Source organism: Pyxicephalus adspersus, chromosome 11 (assembly GCF_032062135.1).
Source record: "Pyxicephalus adspersus chromosome 11, UCB_Pads_2.0, whole genome shotgun sequence".
Classification (NCBI taxonomy): Eukaryota; Metazoa; Chordata; class Amphibia; order Anura; family Pyxicephalidae; genus Pyxicephalus; species Pyxicephalus adspersus.
In genome coordinates this window covers 24,529,606-24,557,511 of record NC_092868.1, presented here as the reverse complement: position 1 = coordinate 24,557,511, position 27,906 = coordinate 24,529,606, and the positions used below count along the sequence as shown (strand labels likewise).

At 39.3% G+C, this 27,906-nt stretch overlaps 1 protein-coding gene across 3 annotated transcripts; it reads right to left on the bottom strand.

Moving 5' to 3' along the window:
* Positions 1 to 2,393: 2,393 nt before the first annotated feature.
* LOC140340483 (DNA-directed RNA polymerases I, II, and III subunit RPABC5-like) lies at positions 2,394 to 12,931 on the bottom strand. Of its 3 annotated transcripts, none has more exons than XM_072425723.1 (3): positions 12,778 to 12,931; positions 3,373 to 3,487; positions 2,394 to 2,998 (listed from the first exon to the last, which is right to left on the bottom strand). In XM_072425723.1, the coding sequence occupies exons 2-3, from the start codon at positions 3,465 to 3,467 to the stop codon at positions 2,890 to 2,892; spliced, it is 204 nt and encodes a 67-aa protein (XP_072281824.1). In that variant the 5' UTR covers positions 3,468 to 3,487; positions 12,778 to 12,931; the 3' UTR covers positions 2,394 to 2,889. The 3 variants fall into 3 exon arrangements, with proteins under 3 accessions (XP_072281824.1, XP_072281826.1, XP_072281825.1); XM_072425725.1 differs by lacking the exon at positions 12,778 to 12,931 and adding an exon at positions 8,594 to 8,695; XM_072425724.1 differs by lacking the exon at positions 12,778 to 12,931 and adding an exon at positions 5,445 to 7,779.
* Between the last annotated feature and the right edge of the window lie 14,975 nt (positions 12,932 to 27,906).

Here is a 27,906-nt window from a genome sequence, read left to right as displayed (position 1 = left end):
GGTGGCGACCACTGCTCTAGATAAAATAAGACCCTAAACGGACACACTTCCAAAGCCTGCACCAGTGATATTGTTGCTAATAGAAATTTGGTTACAAGGGTTTGCTATAGTGGCTACTCTAGAATCTCTTCCTCATGGATGAAAACTTTACAGTGTTAAAGTTTACCTGCAGGCTTGCAGTGACTTGATCTTGGGAGTGGGTCCTTTTTGGATAGGCAGGGCTGCGGACCACGTCTCCAGTATGGACTGTAGGCTCATAATCACAGCCTCAGACCTGTGATGGGAGAGTGCGTGGGTTCTGGTATGTCACTCTGGGGAAAGTTTCCTCCTGAGTGACACAGCTCCCTCCACATGCGTGGCCCAGAGTCTGTGCATTTAGTGGTCCATAGGTCTGAAAAGGTTGACGGCCGCTGAAATGGATATAAACCCCCCTAGCGGTCTGATTCTGTCCAAATTTTTTTTTTTACATGGAAATTTATACATTGTAGACATATTTCTTAGGCATAACTCAATGGCACACATGTATATTAATAAACTTTAAAAAAAACCCACAAACATCTGTTAAATAGAACAATAGTTAAATATGTAATATAACTATTACAGAAGCACATAATATAATTATATGAATATTTCTTTGTATTGGACTCAATGTTTTATTTTGTATTGAATCCAATACAAAATGATTTGAATTTTCCGTCCTGGCTGCACCAACGTCACCGGGAAACCCTGTAGGGTCGTCCACTTTGTGGCTTGAGATCGGAGGAGGCAGGCCAGTGCAAGGTTAGTGAGGGGTTTTTTTTTTTTCCCACTGAAAGTCCACTGCTAGGAACTTTAGCTAGTTCTGTCATCCACCATGAGTATACTGTGTTTTTTGTGAGTGTGGGAGGCTTGTAAAAACACATGGCTTTCCCCTCATGAAAAATTTGTGTAGAGGTTGTGACTTTCTTAGTCAAATGCCCTCTACTTCTGTGTGAATTGAATTTAATTGTTTTAGTGCTTTTAGCGGTCACCAACCCTTTTGGTCCCGCAGACCACTAAAATTACTGGCTCCTGACCTCGCATGCCATAGTGTCCCCTATAGTGATGTCATAATGCCATAACCACACCCACTCTGCCATGGCAGATCTGAGATGGGAGAGTGGGCGGGTTGTGGGCAGGGACACAGCCCACTCACTCCCGAGCCTGGGAATTGCTCGGGGGACATGGCTGGTGCATCCCCACTGGAGGGGTCCTTTTCCTTGCACTGACCAGACGCGGACCACTGTTTAGGGACTGCTGCTTTAGAATTCACGATTTGAAGCCAACTAACTCTAACTGGTAAACTAGTTTTCCTTGTTGCGATCACCTTGATTAGGCAAATGTCTGAATTAGGCTTCCTGCAGGAAAAGAAAAAAACAAATTTTTTGGCCCTTCATAGGAGAAAGGGGGTTTTGAGGCAAGCTAAATGATTATGATTTGGCTTACTGTTATGTAAATGTGGTGGCTTCATTAGTTTGAATTTTAATCATTTAGTTAACAAAATTAATTTTGTCCTTGTAATTTCCTGTGTGCAAACTGACAGAACAATTGCTGCCTTCCTTCCAAGCTGATTTTGTTTCACACTTGTGATAAAGGGGGAATGTTTTTATATGGTCAAAACCTAGATGGCAGCTAAAGCTGCGTACACACTTCCAATTTTTGTCGTTGGAAAGGATCTTTCACGATCCTTTCCAACGACAAGGGGCTGCAAGATGCATGAACGATGCTGTACATACAGCACCGTTCATGCTCTATGGAGAGGGGAGGGGGAGAGCGACGGAGCGGCACCCTGCTGCGCGCTCTCCCCTTCCCTTTCATTAGGATCGGCTGTCGTCCGTGGATCCGGCAGGTCGGTCGTCCGGACGATGGACGACACCGACTGTACACACGGCAGATTTTCGCCCGATAATTGGCCGATGCCGATTATCGGGCGATAAAAATCTGATGTGTGTACGTAGCTTTAGCATGACAATTATGAGCAGTTACAATATTGGTAAGCTGCAATATATGGCATTTTTGGTTTAGCTACATTTTAAGGTCTCCTTTGTCCCTCAATGGACAAGAAAGTAGGATTTTTGTACTTATTTAAAAAATCCTTTACTCGGTGGCCACTAATAGATGAATTGTATTGCTATACAACTAAACATAGCTAGTAGTAGGAGTTATACCATAGCTGATCTGCAGTTGTTTATGGTCTATTTGTCTAGTGGATAACAAGCTGGAGGCTTGACATAGCCTTGATTGGCTCTGAAATAATGAGTTATTATTCAGCATATCTTTGCAAAAATGCACTTTTCTTTATACTTTTCCTCTATTAAATTGCTACAAGAACTTGACAATTCAGTGAACTTCTAGTTTGTGAGCTGGTAATGCTGTTGTTTTTTTTTTTTTTTTTTTTTTTTTTTTTGCTGTAATATTTAAAAAAAAAAAAATGAAAAAAACATGATTAACTTAGCCTAGCTTTGTAACTGCCTGAAAAGGCCTAGCAGCTATGGTGTGCTTCCACTCCCTGGTGTTGTCACTAGGTGTCTGGGAGTGCAAAAATACTGTGGTTCTTTTAACAGCTGGTCTAAACTTCACAGAGCTACTGCATCTCCCGTTTATTTTATTTTAGCCCATTTATCAACTTGTAATAGGAAACCTGAGTGGTATTTATTAAACTGTCCATGTTGAATTGGACAAATACCAAATCACTGAAAAAAGACATGTAGGTATATTGGGCAATGCTGCTTCTCAGACACTGCTAAATTAAACTTTATAAAGACATTAGACTTTGGAGAATTTGTGGCATATAGATAAATGTAATATAGTTTTACAACAGGATATTCAATATTTCTACATTTTAATATCCATGATCTGGAGGCCTCATGATCACTTTTCTAAGGGTGCGTAATTCAGAAGCTTCTCAATGAGATCTACGTGCGAGAGCAACATCCGCCGACAGCAGTACCGCTTCAGTCCCAGGGCATCCAACGCATCACTAAAACAGTAAAGGTGGAGGCTTATTTGACTCTACATCAAAACAAGCAAGCTCAAGTTTTACGAAATAAAAATATACATTTACACATTCACCATTTTTTGTTTTTGGAGTTCCAAGTTTATCTTGCTTTATTTCACAAAGCAGAATGCAGGTTTGCAATTTTTGACCTGGGAAATTACCTTTCATGAAAATTTCCAGCTGAATGAATAATCACTGTACGCCCACGCTATTCTGTTTTATTATTAGGGAGGGAGGACAAGCAAGTGGCAACCTGCTGTGCTATCCTCCATTGGAAAGTACAGTAGATGTAAAGAATACTACCAATTTACTGAGTGTTGTAAGTCAGCCAACTGTAATATTTATTGAAGTCTTACCCTTCTGTATATTCGGCCTGAAGAAGGCCCAAGTATGCTTCCCATTTATTTCCAACAACTTTCCCACATGTAAAGCATCTCACAGGGATGATCATTGTGTACTACAGACTGCAGCCTGGGGACAACCCAAAGAAACAGTGATTATTATTTTAGGAATAAAACATTACAAAATACAAATTTGTGTAAATAAATGCATTAATGTGCTTTTTAACACTTTCTTAGATATTGTGCTACAAAAAGCCTCTGCATCCTGTTTAAGTACCACAGCAAAAACTTCAACTACGATGGAGTGATTGTTAGTCCTGTGACTGACCCCAGCTGGGAGAACAAGGATGTCTGTTTTTGTTTGGATTATTTTTGGAAACATTCATGTTGGCCCTACTGACATCCACACAGAGCTATAAAGTATCATCCAGTGGTCCCCAACCTTTTGGAGCTCGCGGACCACTAATCTCAGACTCGGCACTGCGCATGCACGGGGTGTCTTGTGTCACTCAAGGGGAAGAAACTTCCTCTTAGAGTGACATCATGATGTCCAGAACACAACCTGCCCTGAGCCTGTGATGCATATGGCAGGCGTAGTCTGTGGCTCTGGCCGTGCGTCCTTCTCTCGACCCCGCTTGGAGGTGCACTGGCTCAGACCAGAGCTGTGGCCCACCTGTCAGACGGACCAGGTGTTGCCATATTGATGGGCCAAGAAATGTGAGTGTGTGTGGGTGGGTGCTTGGCACAAAGCTAAGATTTTAAAAAGTAGCTATGTCTATGTTAACAAAGCGGGGTTCTTTGAGCAAATAACAATTTGTGCCTCTCAGGTCAGTTACCAATGACACCAAAGATCTTTTTGGCTATCCGTGAGGGTGACATTCTTCCCACTGTCCAGCAATGTAAGAGGCATATTACCTACTTCCCAACACACTAATGTACTGTGAGCTGTGGAAATAGTAATTATAGAAGGGTTAAATGTATATGATGTTTTTCACTATATATATATAGTAGGCAATTTCTCCATTGATTTCTGTATAAGCAACACATATAGGATAGATGTTTCTCACTATATATATGTTTCTCCTATATATTCATATACCACATGTATTCCTGTTCTGATATATTTATTTTTGCTTTGTATGTTACTTTAATCCATACAGACCGTACAGTCTCTAAAATACTTTACCCCTGAGGAAGCCATCTTTGACAAAACGCGTCGGGTCAAATCACACTGAAACGGTCGTACTTTTTGAAGTTGTTAGGAATTCTTTGTCTAGTACCTTTATTTCAGTTCTGTGAATTTGTAACAGGACTGGGGATATGATATGTGACAATTTTATATTTATGTATGAATCAACCGTATATCAATACATACTTAATTTAAACACTACGAGCCCCAAACTTCTATCTCTTTTTTACTCTTTTACCTATCTATAGAAGGGGTTCACTGAAGACCTGACAGTTATTTCTAGGCTTCCCCTGTGTTAAAAAGGTCAAGAACAGCTAATTTAACCATTTTCACACTCTAATTATAGGTTATTACTTTATGCACTGTTGAAGCCCTGAAAAGTGTTTATTTTTTCTAAAATCCTATAAATAATTATATTTTTGGAATATCTATTTCCTAATAGTACTTTTTTTTCTTTAGGCCCCTTTCATACTAGCAAACTGTTGCTATATGCCTGGAATGTGCAAACCACACCACAGGCAATGCAAACGTGATTGCGGTGTGTCTCTTCCTGCAGAGAAGGAAAAGCAATCATGCAGCCAAAAGCAAACTTGTCACCTTATGGAACCACGTCAAATTCATAAAAATGGTTCCTCATAACTCCTTTTCACTTAAATGGGAGTGGGTGGGACCACAGTTGAGCCTGTGACACTCTAATTCAACAGTTCATTGTGGGTCTGAAGTGTCCCTTAGCAAAGAATGATGTCAGATGCTGTATATGCCCCAAGGATTTAGGGAATAGAATTTGCAAGGATGCTTATGGATGCAATGTAGCTTTATGTTACGTTCCAAAACCATGATAGACGAGAATCCGTGATACTAGGAAGTCACCCCCAAATGCTATAAATACAGTACTTACCGGTTAGAATACATAACTTGAGTGAAGACGATGATGATGAGCATTTACAGTTCTTCAGAAGTGTTGCATGTCTTGGGCTGCATCTGAAGTCTTTTTTGCAGCCTGAAAAAACATTGTGATGGGCAATTGCTGGCGTTACTACTTCATAGTGGTGAGGAGGGTTTTGTATGACGGCATTGCAACATCAATCGTATTCTTGAACTGCAACGGCCAAACCATAGAGGGATCCCATGCTTCAGCCATCCCCTGCAGTTCTTTTGTAGCTTTTCCTATTGCTGCAAGTCTTTCTAGCGAGAGGCCTTCGTTGTCCTCCTCCTGCGATTAATCACCTTGGTCCTCTTCTTCCTCACTTGCAGATTTTGTAAGCCCAGCTAAATCCTCGTCTGTCAGTGGGTCAGAGTGGTCGTCTTGCACCATGTCATCGAATCTTTCTCCTCCTAAAATCTTTGCTAGCTTGACTGCCTTATCAATTGCCGAATGTTGAATTTCCTCTGGAGAGAAGCCCTTGTAATTATGGACGCAGTCTGGCCACAGCTTCTTTCAACATGCGTTTAAAGTTTTGTGTTTCAATTCCTGTAGAACCTTTTGTATCCCTTGAAAACACATTTCAATGTTGAATTTATGCCAAAACTACTTAGCAGAAAATATTGTGGGAATCCATGGCCTTGAGGAGACATAGAAATCCAAAAATAAAGTCCCTTAAAAGCACAGACGATGCCTTGATCCGAAGGAGGAACTCGATCTGTATCCCTTATAGGATAAATCTAGCGAGTGGCCACTAGCATTGTCCATCGTAAAGCACCCCTTTTTTGCTGAGGCACATTTTGGCTTGAGGGATGAAACAAGGGCTTTCATGATCCAGGCTTTTAGAGTTGTGCATCCAGTGGACTGGCAGCAGGTTTTTATTTTCAGGGCCCTGGGGTTTGCAGATTTATAAATTAATGCTGGCTTCATTAGGAACCCATAAGCATTGCCACACAATATCAAGGTCACTCGATCCTTTTGAGCTTTGAATCCAAGGGCTCAGGTTTCCTCCTTCACTATAAAATTCCTGGATTGCATCTTCTTCCAGAACAATTCAGTCTCATCCATAATGAAGACATGTTCTGGCTGATACCCTTTTTTCTTCTATGATCGCCTTAAATGCCTTAGGGTACTTCTTGGCTGCTGCTATATCTGCTGATGCTGCTTCCCCATGCAGTGGTGTACACTCTTGAGCTGGAATCTCTTTTTTGAAATCTCTCTCTTTTGAAATCCATCAAACCAACCCTTGCTGGCTTTATAAACAATTCACCAGGTAAGCATACACCCAAAAAGACAACAAGGATGACCCCCAATCAGTTTCATCAACAGCACCAGAAAAGCCCCATTGCATTTAAAGTTGCTTGGCCTTCTCCCTGATGAGGTTGATATCCCATGGAATGTTCTTCTTTCTGCAATCAGTAATCCAAAGAGCCAGTGCCGATTCCATCCTCACAACTTGTTGCGTGCAGTCACTGTCCATTTTGCACACTGTCCATTCTGGCTCATTTAGTCCGTAATGGTGGGCAAAGGCAGCATAACTTTTTCCTTCTTGAAGCATGTCTAGCAACTTAACATTCTCATGGATTGTCAGATACTTCCTCTGGCGCTTAGGTTCCTTGCCAGGAGCCTTAGAAGGTGCGAAGCGTTTGGGCAACATAATAGGGCACAATCGGAATGCCCCACTCATTAAATCCAAATGAATAGGGCATTTCTATTGGCCAGACTTGATCCGTCTTTGATTCTCAGCATCCCCACACTGTGCTTTCCAAAACAACTCTACATGTTTGCGATATACTGAGACCACAATATAGAGGGGGACTACTGTAGTTTAGTTTCAAGAGTGCTTATATTTTTTTTTTATATTTTTACTGTTCCATCAACTGCCCTGTCCATGTGCACCTTACGTCTGAAAAATGTAAATTATTCTTAGTGGTTATTTACTAGTTTTATTTGGTTTCTGAAAAATGTTTAACTTCCTTTTGTTGGTGTTGGTGGTAAAGTGGAACTAATTATACCTTACAATTAAAACATCTTTTTTTTAGAGAAGGTACAGTAAATATTTCAGACACATAACTTAATGTCCACCTGAGAATTTTGGGAAGTCACTTTTGTGTGCACAAGCCCCACCCCTTGCATATCTCATAAGATAAATAAAAAGTCCAAAAAGCAGGGAGGGGACTGAGATTTTGATGTTTAACCATCCAGCATCTACATAAAACTGAACTATCAAGGCTGAGCATATACATTCTCCTAATATATAGGTAGAAAAACAACACAGAGAAGGGTTTTTTTGGCAAATGGTGAATTGTATTAACCCCCCTAGTGGTAATCCTCAGTGTGACTCGGGGTGGATTTTACCTGCAAATAGCGGTAATCCCGAGTCACACTTGGGGTAGCTTTAACCTAAAAAAAAAAAAAAAACCCTTACCTTGTTCTGTTGTTGTCCCCCGTCGTCCTGCTGGTCGCCGCAGGCCCTGGGAACACATCCTGCTCCTCTGATCTTTAGCCGCGCAATGCAGAGACAATCTCCGAGGTTTTTACCGGTGACGTCGGTGCATGCGTCTGTGCGGGCGGGCGGATCGACAGGAAATTCAAATCAATTTGTATTGGATTCAATACAAAATAGCTGTATTGAGTCCAATACAAAGAAATCTTCATATAATATATATAAAATTATATTATATAAAAAATATATATTATATATGCTACTGTACACTTACATTACATGTTAAACTATTTTTTTAATTTTTTTTTTCAGATTTATGTGTTTTTTTATTTAAGGTTTATTAATAAATTTAAGAAATTTTGGAAATATTTTGGTGAGTTATGCCTAAGAATTATAGCCTACAATGTAAAATAAAATTCCATGCAAAAAAAATGTAACGCTTTTTGCATGGAAATTTGGATGGAATTAGAACGCTAGGGAGGTTAATGATTAATTCTCATAATACATACCAAAATATATTTATTAACAATATATAATAACAATAACACTTCCACACTAGTAATAACGCTTCCAATGACTGGAAAATATATCCAGATCATTAACGTACAGGTCCAACAGGGGCACTAGACAATAGACTTTTAACTGGAATATATACCATAACATAAGTCATGTCACATACGTATGCTGATAACCGGATGCGTTTCGCTCGGCTTGGGATTTCTCAGGGTTGACGGTACGTTTAGCGGATTTGTACACACTACTTGACAGTATCTAGGTTTGTGGTAAATATATAGTGTCAGTACTCAAAATGGCAAATATACATGCAAATATTCAACTTAGTATAGTGTGCATGTATGACTATAACATACTAGAATAGTGATAATATTAGTAAACAAATAAATGATAATAAGGACATTCATAGCTATACAGGATGATATACACAGAGAGATTCTTGGAGCATAGTAAAACAACATATACCTTTAAATATATAATGTATGCAAGTACTGTAGTTGTAAATAATGTTCAGATAGGGTCTTCTACGTATTGTATTAAGCAATAATTCAAGACTTACTTATTCCTTGAAGAAAAAATGCTGTATTTTTAGAATATATTAGAATAGTAGTAGAATATAGAAAGTAATACTTGATTATGAATAGTTGATAAACAACTTGTCTAGTATAAGGTAGGTATCAATGGTGAGTATATTATGAGACTTTCATTAACCACCTGCATGGAAGTACGCAAGAATTGGAACACTCGGCGTTCGCGTCCCTTGGTTATTCCTGATGATGTCAGTGCATACTCCCATCGATGGGAGTCATAGCGGGAAATTCAAATATTTTGTATTTGATTCAATACAAAGGCCTGTATCCAATCCAATACAAAATAATACAAAATATATTTATGTGGTTTTGTCTAAAGGTATGTGACGTTGGACTAAAATTTACCACACTAGGGAGGTGTTTTAGAAAAATTTATTACTATACAGTATACCGAATTATTGCATTTTCAGTATTTTTTATTTATTTATGCATTCTTGTTTAAGCTAAATTTTGTGTTTTTTATTTAATTTTATTATTAAACTTAATTTTTTTTTTACATGATTGTGTGTTTCAAACTTTATTATATTCAAAATATCTACTAGACCCTTGTTCGGACATATTTCTGTAAGTTGCAGGTATACAATTTAAAAAAAAAAATTTCGTGAAAAACAGTGTACCGCTTTTGGTACAGAAATCCAGACATCAGGGAAACGTCCACGAGGTTAAGGGCAGTTAGTAGGTTAATGTGGAAATTCCCCAATAGGGTACAGGTATAACAAAAGTAGAGTATATAAACTGTGTTTACCTTGTGGTCCAAGGATCTCAGACACAGAGACCGCAGCGGTGGTCTATGTGGGCTCATATTGCAGAAGTAATGTATAGCAGGGGAGATTCCAGAAGTAGCCTCCATATATGGTATGGATAATGGCGTTCCGGAAGTTTGCCTCTGCCATGTGCACGTCTCCGACGTAGTGAATCGTCGGGGCGTGTCCTAGGCGTATGTCCAGAGCGGGGGATTCCCTATGGGATCCACCTACCTGGATGACATAGGCTGAAGGGGGAGTATAGCTGTGTGAGGACTGGCTCATTACCTCGAAGTCATGCATCTACATGATGCATAATTCAGGCAAAGCGAGTCCGTCCAATAGAACGGACTCATATGGGGACATGGCTAGGTGGGGTTTATAGGGAGGACACGCCCACCTGCTTAAGGTGCCTAAGTCTAAAAACCGATGCTCCTGTCCCCACAAGTCGGGCAGAACACAGGAACTAATAGAAAGAGTGTAATATGTAAGAGAAAGTCCAGGACAGAATACCATGTAAAAAGAAATCACAGCATATGAACCAAAAGTATATAAATACATAATAAATGTAAAAATATATGTAAAAAGGGGTGACAAAAATTGACAGAAATAATGTTATATTACCAAATATCTATTACTTGACAGTTGGTGACATACAGTTAGATCCAGAAATATTTGGACAGAGACAACTTTTTTCTAATTTTGGTTCTGTACATTACAAGTCATTTTTATAGAAACCACTCAGATGCAGTTGCTGTATAAGTGGTATAAAACAGTATTGTATTTACATGACATAATACTCATGAATTTGAGTAAAAATGCATATATAGCAATAATCACATATTTAAGGTGTACAGTAAAATGTAATAATACATAGTAAAATCAAATCACAGCATGTCCGTGGAAATACATAGTGTGAATCAAGTTTGTAAAACCGGTTTAAAGCTGAATAATTCGTTTAGGCCTGGAAATGGTTTGCTTTGAGTGTGAATATCCACTTTGTTTCGCAATGGAGAAGGGTGCTGTCAAAGTCGCTGTCATATGCCCCCACACCTATTTTTTTATTTTATCTGGAAGGGGGCAAAGCCAGGAACTTCTCAGCACCCCCTCGTACACCCCACCTAGCCATATCCCCGTATGGGTCCGTTCTATTGGACGGACTAGCTTTGAATCGATCATGCATCACGTAAATGCATAACTTTTAGGTAATAAGTCCCCCTTCTCCCTACGTCATCCAGGTAGGCGGATCCCATAGGGAATCCCCCAAACAGGACATACGCCTAGGACATGCCCCGACGATTAACTACTTAGGAGACGCGCACATGGCAGAGGCAGACTTCCGGAACTCCATCCTCAATACCATATATGAAGGCTACTTCCAGGATCTCCCCTGCTATTCATTACCTAGCAATACGAGCCCACACCGACCACGGCTGCGAACTCTGTGTCTGAGATCCAAGGACCACAAGGTAAACACGGTTTATGTACTCTACTTTTGTGATACCTCTACCCCATTGGGGAATTTGCACATTTACCTACCAACTACCCTTACTGAACGTCTCATAATATACCCACCATATATACCTACCTTATACTAGACAAGTTGTTTATCAACTATTCATAATCAAGTATTACTTGTATTGAACATCTATATATACTTACTTATAATTACCTTATCACAGATAAATATTATAGTAACTATCTGTTAATATGTATTAACAACCTTTAATGAACTCCTTTATATAATCACTATATTTATTTACCTTATCATAGGTCCTCCTATTGGGTGGATACCCTAAGCTCTTCCCCTCCACATTGGAGGTATCTCTCATCACTACAAATTGTCTAGGATACTGTTTCCCCCATACACTTCAAAAACACAGCATTTTTTCTTCAAGGAATATGTAAGTCTTGATTTAATGCTTATTACAATACATAGAAGAACAACAACTACAGTACTTGCATACATTATATATGAAAAGGTATATATTGTTTCACCATGCTCAAAGAATCTGTGTATATCATTCTGTATAGCTAAACATACCGTCATCCCTGAGGAAGCCCAAGTCGGACGAAACGCGTCCGGTTATCGGTATACGTATGCGATACGATTTATGTTATGGTATATATTCCAGTTAGAAGTCTATTGTCTAGTGCCCCTGTTGGGCCTGTACGTTAATGATCTGGACATATTTTCCAGTCATTGGAAGCGTTATCACTTATATTGTTATGTATTATGAGAATTAATCAATAATACAATTCACCATTTGCCAAAAAAACCCTTCTCTATGATGTTTTTCTACTGATTAGTACCCAGGGTTGGCAATTAGGTCCATTCAAGGGCCAAACATATATATTTCCACCAGAGAAATATTTCAAAGTTTTAATTCTGCTAATATATAATTAATATATATTACATGCTCCATTCATTTCATAAAACAGATTATTCTCTGTTATGTCTAAAGAATAACTGAATCAGAAATACTAACTTTTTCTAAAAACAAACATGACTCAAAAATAATGCCCATGTGATCAATTTACTAAAAGGGTTTACACTGTTCATTTAGCAAGGTGAATTATCAGCCTGCATGTGAAAATTCACTAAAAACATGTTCATTTTACAATTCCATCTACAAGATTTGAAATTATTTGGAAAGTACATTTCCTCCACATTTAGTAACCTAAGTAAATAATTCTTTACTGCGTGAAAGTTCATTTTCTAAGTGAACAAACTAAGCTCCTTTAATAAATCAACCCCTATGGCTTACATTGTTTAATATAAACCACATATATTAGTACACTCAAAAAACCTCAACCTTAACTTGTATTATTCAAGCGTTGGGGTAAACTCCTACAACACATCTATATAGACAGAGTATATTATATATGTATAAATATATATATATTTATATATATATATATATATATATATATATATATATATATATCCTATCCTACACTCTATTTTTGCCGTATTACATATATGCTTTTCTTAGTAAAGAATGAGTTTGACTTACAGGATCCCCCAGGATGGTGGATAAAGGTGTACAGATCCTTTACAATTTCGTACCAGTCAAAGGACAGGAACTTTCTAGTCTACTGCATATAGCAGGAAGGATCATGCGCATTGCAAGCTTTAGAACGAAATGCTGCAGCTTGTTTTTGTAGCTCTATAATGGCTCACTAGATGGCAGCAAAGTACCTATCTGTATGTAATAGGATCAGCCTTCTAGGTTATGTAATGTTTCTGCCTCGCCTAGTATAATTAGATCAGCTGCACCCTGCACGAATTTATAATCTTTTCATATAAAAATATACATTAAACATTATGTATGTAATGTGTAATTATGTATTATGTAAAATGTGTTAATTTTTCAAAAACTGGGTTTCAATGTAGATATTTCAATTAGATATGTACAAGTAGACAGTCTTATACTGTCTGTCAATAAATAAAGTCCCACACTTATACACTACATACATACTAATATTTGCCATACTATCATTTCTGTGAGCTTATGCAGAGTTGCATTTATTTTTCATTAACAGCTTGTATTGATAATGGGAGAGTCAGACTGCTGAATAAAAGCTTCTCCAGCAGGGGTTAGGATTTGGACTGTGGCAGTCAATCCATGTGTAAAATGATATATTCCCGAACTTCGTCTTTCACAATTTGAACCCAACAAATCCTGGTATACTTATCTTGGAATATATGCATGTTATCAATGAGGAAAAATAATCCATTGGTGGAAATTCCTGATTATTCAGAAAATTCAGACAGTTTACCTTATTTTCTGGCACATAATATTGCAAAACCTAGACCCGGCAAACTGAAGCAACCTCAGATCATATATCACTGCCCCTACGGGCCTGGGAACTTTATTTTTGGTCAGGCAGTGTTTTTGCTCATGACATACATAGAATTGCAAAGCAAGATCCGGTGTATGCAAAGCCTATTACTACTTCTCAAAATAAAAGGTTTGTGGGTTGTCTCGCTTAAAAACAATGCTCTGCCTTTGTGGCTGATAAAAGTAAGCAAATACATTTTACAGGACATGCTATAAATGACCTGTAGTCAACTTCCCCACAGACAACCCCACACATCGATTATGTTGGCCACCGTCCCTAGGAAAAAATACCAGCATAATTGGCCTAATTGGTTGTATTTATAGCCTGCACAATATTATGTACATTGCATGTTGTTTACATCTAAATAGGTTTATGTACTCTCCAGCAAGTAGGTATGTATTAGGAGGGGTTAGATATGGTGCTCATGATATATTGGGGGGAAAAGATCTGGTAATAACATGTTTAGCCGCCTTGGATCTGCTTACCCCAGTCATAAAATATCTCTTTTTAAATTTCAAATGCATTTTTTTAAGGAAACATCAGGCTCAGTACCCTTCACAAATTGTTAGGTAGGTAGTGATCCTTGTGATCCCAAAAGAAATAAATGTAGTTTAATACGTAGAATAAATTGTTTAGCTATCAACATTGTGAATTGAAAAGGCTTTTATATTACTATGAGCCTCATCTGGTGTCAGTTTAGCAAAAAGTAATAGTTTAATAGCTGTGCTATGGTTTTTCCCAATAAAACCCCTATTTTCAAAATTCAATGACAGTGGGTACAAAGTTTTTTTTTATGTAGAAATGTACTTCACATTAGACATTGGTCACTGTAACCAAAAATGTAAGCTCTATCTAGGTTTTCTAGTTAACAGATAGTGGCGATCTTTGCCGGATCTCTCACCAGCCACAATACAAAAAAGGAGGACCTTTAAACCTCTTCCTCAGGTACTTCTCTCTCACAATGTTCGATACCACTGGGCCTTTCCCTTCAGGCAATATTTCAACTACCAAAATACATTTTAAGCATTTTCAACTGAGAATGCTGAAGGAGAAAATCTACGGAGACTTGGGAATTATTTCTGTGGATCCTACCAACAGATCACCAGCAGGTGGAGCTATGGCACCAATATTTCCCATATGGTCCCAAATGCAATAATCTTCCCCTAAACCAAGAAGGAAGAGTTGGTGGATTTCTGGTCTATCATCATTCACCAGTGTTAAGGAGTCCTCCTTCTCAGAAGATTTGGTTTCTTCGCCAAAATAATGTCTAGCCCTGGACATTAAACATATCCTCTTCCATATTTAGCTGTGTAAAAGCTAAAATAATGTTTTTGTTGATTTTGACCGTTGGTTGAATTGTTTTTTTTTTTTATTAGTTTGCTATTCTGGCTTGGTTCAACCTGTTATACTAGTTGAAATACCAGAGGGGGCAAACATGGTCTCCTCTGGAGTTGTGGTATGCTAGATATGCAGATCCTGCTCCCATTTTGATTGGATTTTCTGACCCTTTTTGATTTGTTTTTTTGCCAAGAGTTTTAGAAATAATATTATGCTTTCTGATGGTAGTAGTAAGCTTGGGTGGCTCTCTAGTTTCTGTAGTGTGTTACTACGCTCCTACTTCTGGTCAAATGAGATTTTGCCATGAAATGTTTGATAAACTCTTCCCTTCTATTGAAGGCTGCCTTGGTTTTGATGGGCGACTCTAACTTGGCCCTAGATCAAATATTAGACAAAACTTCCAGACTAATATATAAACAGCCACCTAAGCAAAGCCTGCAGTTTTCTTCCTTGCACCATGACCTTGATCTAGTGGATGCATGAGTACAATCCATCTACTAGGGATTACACATTTTACTCCTCTCCACACAAACAATACTCATGTATAGATCATGCATTCCTCTATTCATCACTTGTTACTTCCCTCACTTTGGCATGCATCCTCACCAACTCATGGTCAGATCACGATCCAGTACTTTTCCGCCTAACAGGCCTAGGCTCCAAAAACTCTAAATTGGACACACATTGGAGGCTTAATTAATCTATTTTAGGGGCCCCACCCACTGCCAGGCTATTGATAATCAATTAAAATAATACTTTAGATTTAATGACCCACTCGATACTTCACCTTCTACTAATTGGGAGGCCCATAAGGCCCATATTAGGGGCCAATTTAAATCCCTGGTTACCAAACCTAAAAAACAAGTCACACTCCACATTGACCAAAAACAACAGCTATCCAAGTTACAACTACAACTAAAGCAGAATCCCCACATAGATATAAGCGACCAAATTGAAGTCCTGCGCACAGAACTAAACCTATGCCTCACAACCAAGGCAGCAAAGACACTGAGATGGGCCAGACATACATTTTTTACTTGGGGTGACAAACCTGACAGGCTCCTAGTAAATAAACGAAATCATAGGGCACAAACAACTGCCCTTCCAAAAATCAAGCTGGGCGATTGAAGATTATCCCAAAACCCAAAATTGGTCTTGGAAGCATTTCATAGCTTCTACCAGATGCTCTATGAAGAGCCTAAATCCAACTATAGTTCTAAAATTGATTGATTGAACTCCTATTCCAATTCCGAGATTACGTAAATCCCATGCTAAAATCTTAGATAAAGAATTTACGCCTAAGTAAGTCATGGGAGTCATTAAAATCTTAAAACTAATAGTTCCCTTGGTCCAGATGGTTTACCCAACTTTTAATATAAGACTTTTAGCAAGATTTTAGCGAATCACCTTTTAGACTATTTCAATTTCCTTCACAAAGGAAAATAATTACTTGTAGAAAATAATAAAGCCCTAAATAGTGTTATCCCCAAACCTGACAAAGACTCTGCTGAAGTCTCTACTTACACAGGTCAACAAAAAAATAGTTTTGATAATCATCAGAAACCACAGCAAACCTATTAATTAAAACTATTGAAATGAATAGTAATACATCTTCAGTGTGAAGTAAAATAAGGCACACTGTGGTATAGATCTACTGAACAAAGTCAGGCAGGTACCATTGTTTCTTCAGAAATGCTGAGAGTATAACTTTCTTGTGTACTCTTTGTCTGGATTGTCGCGGTACAGCATCCAGCAGTAGTCAGCCATCATACTTTCATTCCAGAAACCTCGGTAGCGGTGCTCCATTAACTGAATGTCCTGATGAAAACGTTCTCTTTGTTTGTCACTCACCATACCAAGATTTTCCTGAAAGAATTCTAGATGTGAGTGCAAGAAATGTATTTTTAATGCCATGCGACAACCCAGTTTCTGGTATGAATCAAGCAGATTCTGAACTCCTTCCTTGTATGCAGGAGACTTATGGTTGCCCAGGAAATTTTCACACAGCCTCTTGAATGCATCCCAAGCTTCTAGCTCAGCTGCTGAGAGAGATTGTTTTAAAACATCATTCTGCAGAACTTGATCTATGACCCTATAAATATCCCTTCTTTTATTTTTGCAGTGCTTATGTTTGGAAACTTCTCAACAAGGTACTGAAAACCCATGGAGTTTGATTTACCCATGGCCTTTACAAGGTTCTTCATTAAGCCTAACTTGATATGGAGAGGTGGCAGAAATATTTTATGGGGATCAACCAGAGGCAGAAACTTGACACTGCTTGTTCCAGGCTTAGGTATCTCTTGATAGCCAATCACGCTTGATATAATGGTCTCCGTTGGTTTGGCTGTCCCTCAACAATAAGAAACAGCAATATCTTGCATTCCCTCCTTGCAAGCCAATGACCTTTAGATCCCCACACATGTTCTACTGGTGTGTTTTATACTGGATTGCTTCAAGTAGTAACTTCATGTTGTCAAAGGACTCCTTTGGGTTAACGGAATGGGCAATCGGAAAACTTGGTTTGGAATTACCATTATGCAGGAAGACTGCTTTCAAGCTTCTTTTAGAGAAATCAATGAAAATACGCCATTCAGATGGAACATGCTCTTGTGACAAACTGTTAAAGAGTGCATTTATATCATGACAGTAGCACAGTGAGCCATTACTAGTGAAGAACGTTGTCAAGTTATGATTTTGTTTTCTGTAGTTACAGTTACATCCTTTGCAAGCAAGTACTTCTGTGTAAGCCTTGAAGCAAGAAGTTCTGCTTTGTCTTTGGGGAGATTTAGATCATGAACGAGATCATTAAGCTCTGCTTGTGTAAAGGTCTCTGGTTCTGAATCTTCATCAGCTAAGTAGTCAGGATCAGATGATTCGGGGTAGCCTTTAACCAAAAGAAAACCCACTTACCTTGCTCTGTTGTCATGCCCCAGCATCCTACTGGACACAATCTTCCTCCTCGATCTCCAGCTGGCGTATGCAGCGATGATCCCTGGGGTTTCCCAATGACGTCGGTGCATGCGTTAGTGCGTGCGGGAGGGTCGGCTGGAAATTAGAATATTTTTGTATTCTATTCAATACAAAATAGCTATACAACAGCTACAACACATGGGACCCGTGGTTAGATTATAATCATGTATATGTCAAGAAAGGAACCCTGACTCTTCCCCTCTTCCTGTTATTCTATGCAAATTTGTTGTGTAATGGTATTGTTTTCTTTATTTGAAAATTTAAATAAAAACTTTGAAACAAAAAGATAGTGGCACCCCTCTGCATAGCATGGCATTTCAAATCACAAATAGCGTTTCTGGTAAAAAAAAAAAAATTGCCCTTTAAGGGGTCTCCCCCAAGAGAGATAATAGAGGAGAAGAAGATGGGGGGTTTGAAGGTAAAACTTTTTTAAATCGTGAATACAGTTTCCCAATTACTGATATAGTGACTGTAGCTTTGCAAAAGTTGCATGGCGACAGAATTGTGAATAAATGAGTGTGACGTGAGCAATTAATAAAAGACTAATGCCGGTCTCAAAACAAGTTCTAAGAAACAGAGCAGTATTTTTCTCTTTACTAAGGGCTGCATTAGAGACCTGACTAGTAGGTGTAGTGATCGAGAAATAGCAGTTCATAGCATTCCTGCTCCCAATCCCCACACAGATGCCCCCACTCAGTGCCACCCACTACCAATACAACTTTAGGTCCCCTGAACTGTAGAAAAGAACCCTAATACCCAATTTGTATATATTGGCAGCAGAGCACTGACTAACAGTAGAAAAGATCACACACTGAAATGGCGCTAGGATCGGGGCTCTGCTTTTTATTGTGTCTGACTGTATATGTCATGTAGGGTAGGCGTACCTTCCAGTCCTCAGCACCTCTGCAGGCCTCTCATTGATGCAAAGGGGCAATATGGTGGATCTTTCCTTGTTAAGGAAATTTTAGGTGAACATTGGTGTTGAGGTGTAGCAGTACTACAATGTCACTGTTTTTACTGGGGATTGAGCTGGATATGGTTGCGATGGAGAGCCCATGGTTTTGGAATTGTTTTTGATTGTTCTGGTGTTTGGTGTTTATTGTTGTATTGATTGGCTTTTTACTTTGCAGAGGGCCAAGCCACAGGTCAGGGCAGGTGGCGATCAGGAATAGTCAGAGGTCAAGCTGGGGTCGGTACACAAGTAAATCAGGAACAGAAGACAAAGACTGGAACAGCAGGAACCCGGGAGCAGAGCTTAAGGAACTTCTGTTGCCAGTCACTTCCTTCTAAAGGGAAGGTCATGTAATTGGTGGGGCCATGTGACCTGCAGACATCCTAACTCACCACCAGAGGGAGTGCTGGAGAGGAGGCAGTTCAGGTGCTGTTCGCATGTTTGCCAGCAGGTGGAGTGCATCTGTGGAACACTTTAATCCTCTGAGGCAAAGGGGCAGCTGACAGGGAGTTATATTACCTGGACCAGGAAGTAAGCAGAGACTGGGATCCTAGAACAAGGCTGGTGCTGGCAGCAGGGAAATGCAAGGTGGGCGACACCGAAGAGGGCACAGATCCCCTGGTCTTGTGGGTATCTGTGACAATATCTGTGGTACATTTTGGAAAAGGGAAACCAATTATGGTGTGGTGCCCCTTAGGATTTTATGTTATTTTGTAAATTGTTATCAAAGAGGTTTGTTTAAATAAATGGGGGGGGGGGGGGGGGGAGCTGGTAGGCAGTTACAAGGTAAAAGTAAATGGTAGGGGCGATGTCTTGGCTTCTCAAAATTCTCACAACAAACACTGGGCTTACAAACATCTTCTAACAGTTTAGAAATATGTGCTATTTATTTATATTAGAGAACTGCCACTCATAGGAAAATAGACAAAGTTTTAGTGACCTTTGAAGACACATTTCTCTCTAGTACTTACAGATACAGTGATGAATGAGAGCTTGTTTTAAAGCACTTTACTGCTTGTAAGTGTCCAAAGACCTTTTCTACTTTCTTGATCGCTGTTTTTTGATTTTCTACCCATTTAGACTAAAGCACTGCACAGACATCAGATTTCAGGTGCTGTGACAAATGATAGACTTGGTGCTGTACGTTTAGAGAAGTGAGAGGAGAGGTTGAGCAGTACCGTAGTCATTCCTGACTCGTCATTCATCAATCGCCTAGGGTAAATTGATGAACGACATTGGGGGTCCGCCGTTCTGAGGCAAAAATTATCTGAGTGAATACATAGATTAAGCCTGGCCCTGCACTTGACAGTTACCTTGTCCTAACCTTCAACTAGTCCCCTCTAGCATTTGCATGCTGCCAGCTCTGACCTCTAGCCTGTCCTGACTTGCTGCTTCTTGTTTCTGTTCCGCAACAATGCCTTGGTTATGGCTGTACAGTCATCTGTCAACCTTCAGAGACACAGAAGATACTAATCACCTTGTCACATTTAACTCTATTTCATTTTTAGGCAAAGAGATGCAAACAAGCTGATTTTACTGAGCCGTTCTCGTTTAAATTTATACACTTAGGAGCATAATTTTATGACTCTGACACGTGCTGAAATTTTTGGCAGACATTAAAACATTTAAGCAGACATTCAAACAGATATTTAAGAACAAAACTTTCAACAGCATTTCTCAGATCATTTATATATTGTGCTGCTATACCTTTACCAGTGAAAATAGACCTGAGAGTACACAAGACTAAAACTTAAAAACAAAATCTGCAGACTCATTTCATTATAGTCATCTTCACCAATCCCAATCTGACCCAGCACCACTGCTACTATATATATATGTGTGGGGGATAGACAGGTTTATTTTTATTTTTGCCTGAAGTGTACACTAATTTTAAAACTCATTAAATCCACCTGTGACAGTGAACAAAGCTAAGCAAATTAAATTCAGTAAGTGTACACTTTTTCTTTTTTGACAGGAGGCCATATGCCTATTTGCATTTTCACTCCGGAGGGCGCAAACATTGAAACTAAAAATGCTTAGATCATATAATAACTAAATCATATATTTCATTTGATATATTTATGCTGCCATTTGCTCACATTTTTTTCACAATATCATTCAGCCAGAGCCATGTTTAGGCTTTTTAACTTGCTACGGGTTTGACTCCTGTCCTCTTTTGAACGGAAGTCTTCCAAAGCATTAATTAATATTTTAGTGGATTAAGCTACATCCTTGGGCTTCTTAAATGCCACCTCTGTTGTCAGTCTTCTGGGTTGTATGATGCCTGGTGTTCAATTTAAAGGAGTGAGGGCATACTCTGAGTGCAAGATGTGTACCCTATCATGTTTTTTTTTACCTTGAAGATAATAAGGTGAACTAATCCAACACCAACTGAAACTGACCACCTGCCGCGCCTGTTCATTGCTTCCAGTTCCCTGGTCCCAAGTGGTATTGCTTAGCTGTTGAGTGCTGTTTAAGCACTGTGCGTTTCTTAGTTTGAAATTCTAAATAGATTTAAGTAAATTATTCTTCAGACATTTGTTATTTCTATCTGCTGCTTTCCACCCATCCACTTGCTGTTCGACTGAACAGACGCAAATGTTTGGGGCTGGAGCTGATCTGTTGAATAGCCAAACCATTTTAGGTTGTGAGCACTAACACTCACATCTTTAGGTAAGTTATTTATTATTATAAATGTTGGACTTGAAAGCTGGGGCAGTGTACCTTTTGAGCCTTTTACTGTACACAACAATCAGAGGCTGCCTGCTGTGTACATTAAACAACCTAACTTCAGTTAGTTCAAACAACAGATTTACACGTTCTTGGTGTCACACTTACCTCTTCCTCACTAAAGTGCAGGCATCTCTCTCCTGCGCAAGTGATGCTGGGCATGCCTCTGTTTCTAAGCTTTATCAATTCTGTCCAATCCACTGGCCAATCAGAAAATAGCCTCTTGATTAGCCCTGGCTATTTAGCTAGCTCACAGACTGCACTCTCTGTTCGTGCAACAAGTCTTCACTCATGCAGAGCCCCTAGTTCTGTGCTAGTTCCTGTACACCTGTCACTCAATCCAGTGTTTTCTGTGTCTAGTTCCTGTGTTAACCCTTCATTGTCTAGTCTGTTGGTTCCCAGCCAACGTCCCTGTGCTGTTCCTGTCTGTCTGTGGATATCCCTGCATCACCTGTGCCTCCTGTTGCTTTCAGCGTCTCCTGTGTTCCCTGTGCCCGCAGTGGCCCCTTTGTCATTGGTGTCTGTCTCCTGGATCCCTGGCAATTGACCCCTGGCGTGTGACCTGACCTCCCTTGCTTGCTGCCTGCCTCAACCCTGGCTTTCCTTGACTATCCTTCTGTGTTATGATTTAGTACCATGTCTTGCCCACCTTGGTGCGCCCAAGGACTGCAACCTGGCAGTAACCAGCTGCGCAACATCCTCACCATCAGAGGCTCTGGAGAAAACCTTGTTACTGCTTGAACTCTGCACCTTGGCCCTTCTCAGGGCTCCCACCACCACCAAGCCGTAGCGCCCCCCAGTGGTCCTGTCTCTCTGTGCATGACACTTGGAATCAGAGTGGGTGTGGTCCGTGCGGGTCCCGCACAACACACGCCCACTATAATGTAGGGGATTCCGTCCTGCCAATTATGCCTGCCGAGTAGCGAGCCGATAATTGCAAGGCAGTTGATCAAATCTAACGAAACATAAAATAGCTTTTTTGTACGCGTGTATTTTATACTGTGGTCAACAGTGCTGGCGGGAAGCATATTATTGGTTTTATGACAGAAGCTGGGGGCCAGTGGAAATCTGAACACAGGCCGCAATTGGCCCCCGAGCTAGAGCTCCATGGATTTCCCAAAAAAAAAAATTTTCTTAGAATCTAGCAGTGTGCCAAAGTCTGCATGAGTAAATGTTTGCCATGTCTTGATTTACAGCAGCATTTTTCTGAAAATGCTTCACCTTATACTATTAAAAGGAATTAATAAACTCAAGGCAAGCAACTTTGTCTAGGCTGAGATTATGTCATCAATCAAGTCCAGCAGGGAAGAGGTATTTTCTCAGTCTTCCCTTCACCATTAATCGGACAGAAACACTGTTATGGTAGGAAGGCGTAAGGTTGGATCTGTAGCTGAGTACAACACATAAACAACGACAACAACTGTACAGCAAGTAGAACGTATGGTATACAATATTGTTATGTCCAAGCTAGCATTTAAATCTAGCTAACCTGGGATAGTGTTTGAACAAACATGTAAATGCTACACAGAGGCTACACAAGACTGCTATAGATTATCAATGCAAATACACAACAAAGGATAAAACAAGTAAAAACAATATTTGAAAAAATGTTAATCATTTTTGATACACACCTAGATTGTAACCTCTATGTTGGCACTATATAAATCCTGTTTATTATCCTAATAATAATAATATTAATAATATTAATACACACTACTTTAATTATTGTTGTTCAGTTAGGGCTTAAATGCATTTTAACAAGCTGGTTTAACTAATAAAGTGCAGTTCTTTGGGAATATATGAAAACAGCAATACATAAACCATTAAATCCGCATGATTGAATTGATTTTTCAGTAACCACATAACTGGAATTCAGAGAATTACTCCTAATGTGATGATGTTACCCATGCATGTGATAGCAAGAAATTCCTTCTGCTGTCTCATGAGATGTACTCCAGTGTCTAATAAACTTAAAACAAGCTATCGCAGTCTGCTGTGGTAACTTTAGTTTCCAAGACACAACCTGCTGCACATCCCATAATGCAGCTGTAGAATAAGTACACTAATCCCTTTTCCATACTGTATTAAAGTTGCTAGAATTCCCTAACATGACACCTGATGACTGAAACAAAGCAAAAGAAATAACAGAATAATAAATACTTTCCTACCCTAATTTTCCTTTCCTAATTGCTCCATGGAAGCATACAAACGGGTTATTAACTTTCCCTTCCTACTCCCAAGACCTAACTAGATAATAAAGAAAGGGAACTTATGGTAGGTAAGAATTCAGTTTTCTGTTTTCCTGACTGCTCCATGTCAGCGTACAATTAGGAAATAACTAGCATACTCAGGGAGGGAAGTTAAAAAATACCAGTGACACTGTTTTTTAACTCCAAATGAACAGCAGTTAATGCCAGTTTAATGCAGTAATGGCACAATGTGCAGTGGACTAGGTTGTCTACCTACCTGATGTTCAATGACACTTGCATACCCACTGCACAGGAGGGGGATATGCTGCTGGTTGGATGAGCTCTTACTCCTAAATTGATCTTTAAAATTTTGCCCTGTAAGGTATGCAGATAGTTTGGATAATCAGGAGGCATTAAGGCCTTCCTATCCTTTGGTAGCTTCTAAGAGAGAAAATGTTCTGAATCACATATAAGTATCAAGATATTTAGGTATTCTGCTGATGTCCTCTACAAGCATGTAAGGAGCACAAACTCCTGATTACTTGAAAAGTTGTGTAACCCTCGGTCCGAAGCCAAGCGCAGGAAACAAGACTGTTCAGGTGGAAGAAAAGGAGATAAAAGGCTTTTAAGCACCCAAAGTTACAATCTCTAAAATTCTTATGGCTACAATGGCAGCCATTAAAAAGGCTGCCTTTAGCAACAGCGGACCCAGTGAGATCTTAAATTTAGCCTAAATTTGTCTGATGTGGGCAAAATTGAGCACAGGGAGGTTTCCCTTTTGGCAATCTTCTTCCTGTGGAATTCATTCTTTGCAACTGCCCTAAAGAATGAATCAAATTAAGGTGTTGAATGACCAGCAGTAACAGATGAAGGATGAGAAATGTGAAACCTGACTATACTCAAAAACCTCCCAAGTTCCAGAATAGTAGTATTCGTGGGAGCACTACTCTATTAGTGGTTGGCGGAATCGTTGGCATCAGGTAGCCACGATAACCCTATTGATAACTAGCCAGAATATAAGCAACTGCTAGACTTGAATGTCCTTTGTAAGTCCAAAAAGAAGGTGCTACAAAGTTCTGAACTCTGAACACTAGAGAGATAGCCATTACATCATGAAATCCCTACTAGCATAAGGTAAGACAAAGCTTGAAGTTGCAAAACATGATTATAGGTGGTATTGGTAATAGTTTCCCTAGCGTTTTTAGTCAGTCAAAGACAATTGCTAAAAGAGTCAGCACTTTAACCTTCCTGGCCGGTATTCCTGAGTGTGGCTCGGGGTTAATTTTTTAATACGAAAAGCAGTAACCCCGAGCCACACTCGGGTGGAATTGCAAGGTAGTTTTTAAGTCTAACCTGGTCTCCACGTGCCCGCGGCGTCCTCCAGTTCCTTGCTCTATCTGTCCCAAAGTGCCCTGCCCCAAGCTGCTCTTGCTTGCATCCATATTTATTAAACACACAATAGCACAATACAGTAATATAGCTCTCACCACGAGGACGCTCATGGTCCTCTGAAGTTTAGTTTCCTGTATAGAAATGAAACGTGTTTAGTAAGGGTATCCCTAATGTGAATTAAACAACATGGAGGATGGTTATAACCACCTACTTTCTTTGACTAGGGTGGTCTTTGTTAGAGAATGGCTCCATGCTGCCCATTTTGTCAATTCTTGTATATATCCATGCACTGTATGTTTAAACTGGCCACTTATATTTTGCATTGGAAGCTTGTTTAATAGTATGAAAATGCATAAATGCAATTTTGACACAGGAACATGGTAATGTTACTTTATAACATGAAGTCATAGTACTAGAAACTACATAGCAGAAAGAGACATCATTACAGTGTATACATTACAGCAGACTGATAGCTTCATCAACTTTCTTTTACTGTATATTGTGATGGTAAGAATTAATAATGCAGATTTCATGCAGTAGTAACTGTACATTTACTGAAAAATCACCTTTTAAGCTGTTATTTCTTTACCTTTTTTATGTACACACCTTCACTATTTGTGCATAGTCACTTCAAGAGCAAAGATACCTTTCACTATTGTAGTCACAATTTTTGTACACAATGGTGCGTTGTCACTTTACACTTGCAGGTAAATTTACCTACTAGGATCTCCCAGTTTACGAATTGTATTCTCTTTTTTTGCACATGGTTTTTAGTCTCTTGGTATTGGAAACTAACTAGGAATAAAAGGAATAAAATACAAAATACATTCTGATAACTATCTATACCAGCTTACAGACTCTCCTTAAACTCTCAGTGCTTAGTGAACACACTCCCTGGTTATACTTACCACTGAAGAGCATCGGAACATAATGATTACCCAATCCATAGGACAAAGTCAGGTGGCGGTTTCAGTGCACAGTGTTGAGAGTACTCATGCCAGAGTCTTCAACGTCAAGTTGAAAAACTTAACAATAACTTCAATGTAGGCAAACCAAATGAGGGTTCAAACTTAATCTCATTTTGAGAAAGAAGTGCTTTTTGTTTCACCGGGTGAATCAAATTTTGATTTCTAGCATTTAGCATACAGAAATATTGTCATAGCCAGAATTCCATAAACAAATTATATTGAATGATGGCTTCTTTGCACAGAGCATGAACAGATCTACGTGTATGATTCAGATCCTTCACCAGATGAAAGATTACACAGGTCAACATGTCATTTTCATCAGATATAATTTTATGTGTGCGTTGTAGTATTTTTGATGAAGATTTCAAATCTGTGTTTAGTTTTTCTCTAGCACGTCTAGTTTTTGTGATGCAGCTAATTATATATTGTGTGAAATTCGATTTAAATAGCCTTAACATATTACAACATTTTCCAACAGTTTTCTTTTTTTAAGGTTAGAGACCGCACTAAACGCGATTGATTTCATTTGTCATCATGCCTAGAAATTGCCATAATGATCCAGACAGTTTCTAATATGTGTGTGGTTCATTCACGACGAAAGCACAACGTCGCCAAATTACCACGGAATTTAAAAAGATTTACAAATTATATTTCGGTTGTCCACTTGGTGACCAGGATAAATCTTGGGTTCCACATGTTATCTGTACCAGTTGTTCCAACAGACTGCGTGACTGGCTAAATTGGCGTAAAGCAGCAATGCCATTTGCAATCCCGATGATGTGGAGAGAACCGCAAGACCATCTAATCGACTGCTATTTTTGCCACGTCAAAAAAAGTGTATTTTCATGTAAAACTAAGCACAAAATTGTATATCCCAGCCTCGACTCTGCAATTAGGCCTGTTCCCCATAATGATTCATTGCCAGTTCTGGTACCACCACATGATGGATTGCTTCTGTAGAAGGTGATGAGGAATGCGCTGGAGGAATGCGTACACAAGCAGAGCTGAATGATCTCAATCATTCTGTATCTCCAAAGACAAAGCAGAACTTGTTGCTTCAAGGCTTAAACAGAAGTACTTGCTTGCAAAAGGTGTAACTGAAACTCACTACAGAAAACAAAATCATAACCTGACAACGTTCTTCACTAGTGATGGCTCACTGTGCTACTGTCACGATATAAATGCACTCTTTAACAGTTTGTCACAACAGCATGTTCCATCTGAATCTAAAGGTCATTGGCCTCCTGATGGGAATGCAAAGAGGATTCCCAAAATATTGCTGTTTTCTATGCCCGAGGGACAGCCGATCTATGGGAGACCATTATGTCAAGCGTGATTGGCAAGAGATACCTATAAGTCCGGAATAAGCCATGTCAAGTTTCTGCCTCTGGTTGATCTGCATAAAACTTTTCTGCCACCTCTCCATATCAAGTTAGGGCTTAACGAAGAACCTTGTAAAGGCCATGGGTAAATCAAACTCTACGGTTTTCAAACATAATGAAGGTAGGGATATTTATAGGGCCACAGATCATGTCTGTTTTGCAGGATGATGTTTTCAAACAATCTCTCTCAGCAGCTGAGCTAGAAGCTTGGGATGCATTCAAGTGGCTGTGTGAAAATTTCCTGGGCAACCATAAGTCTCCGGCATACAAGGAAGGAGTTCAGAATCTGCTTGATTCATACCAGAAACTGGGTTGTCACATGTCATTAAAAATACATTTCTTGCACTCACACTGTGCAGCCCGGGGAATCATCCTGTCA

Bases quoted from the DNA above. Each gene is read 5' to 3' on its own strand.
- LOC140340483 (XM_072425723.1), bottom strand. From the start codon at position 3,467: ATGATCATCCCTGTGAGATGCTTTACATGTGGGAAAGTTGTTGGAAAT. The intron at 2,999-3,372 runs GTAAGACTTCAA...TTACTGTTTTAG, and splicing joins CAGGCCGAATATACAGAAGG to TGATGCGTTGGATGCCCTGG.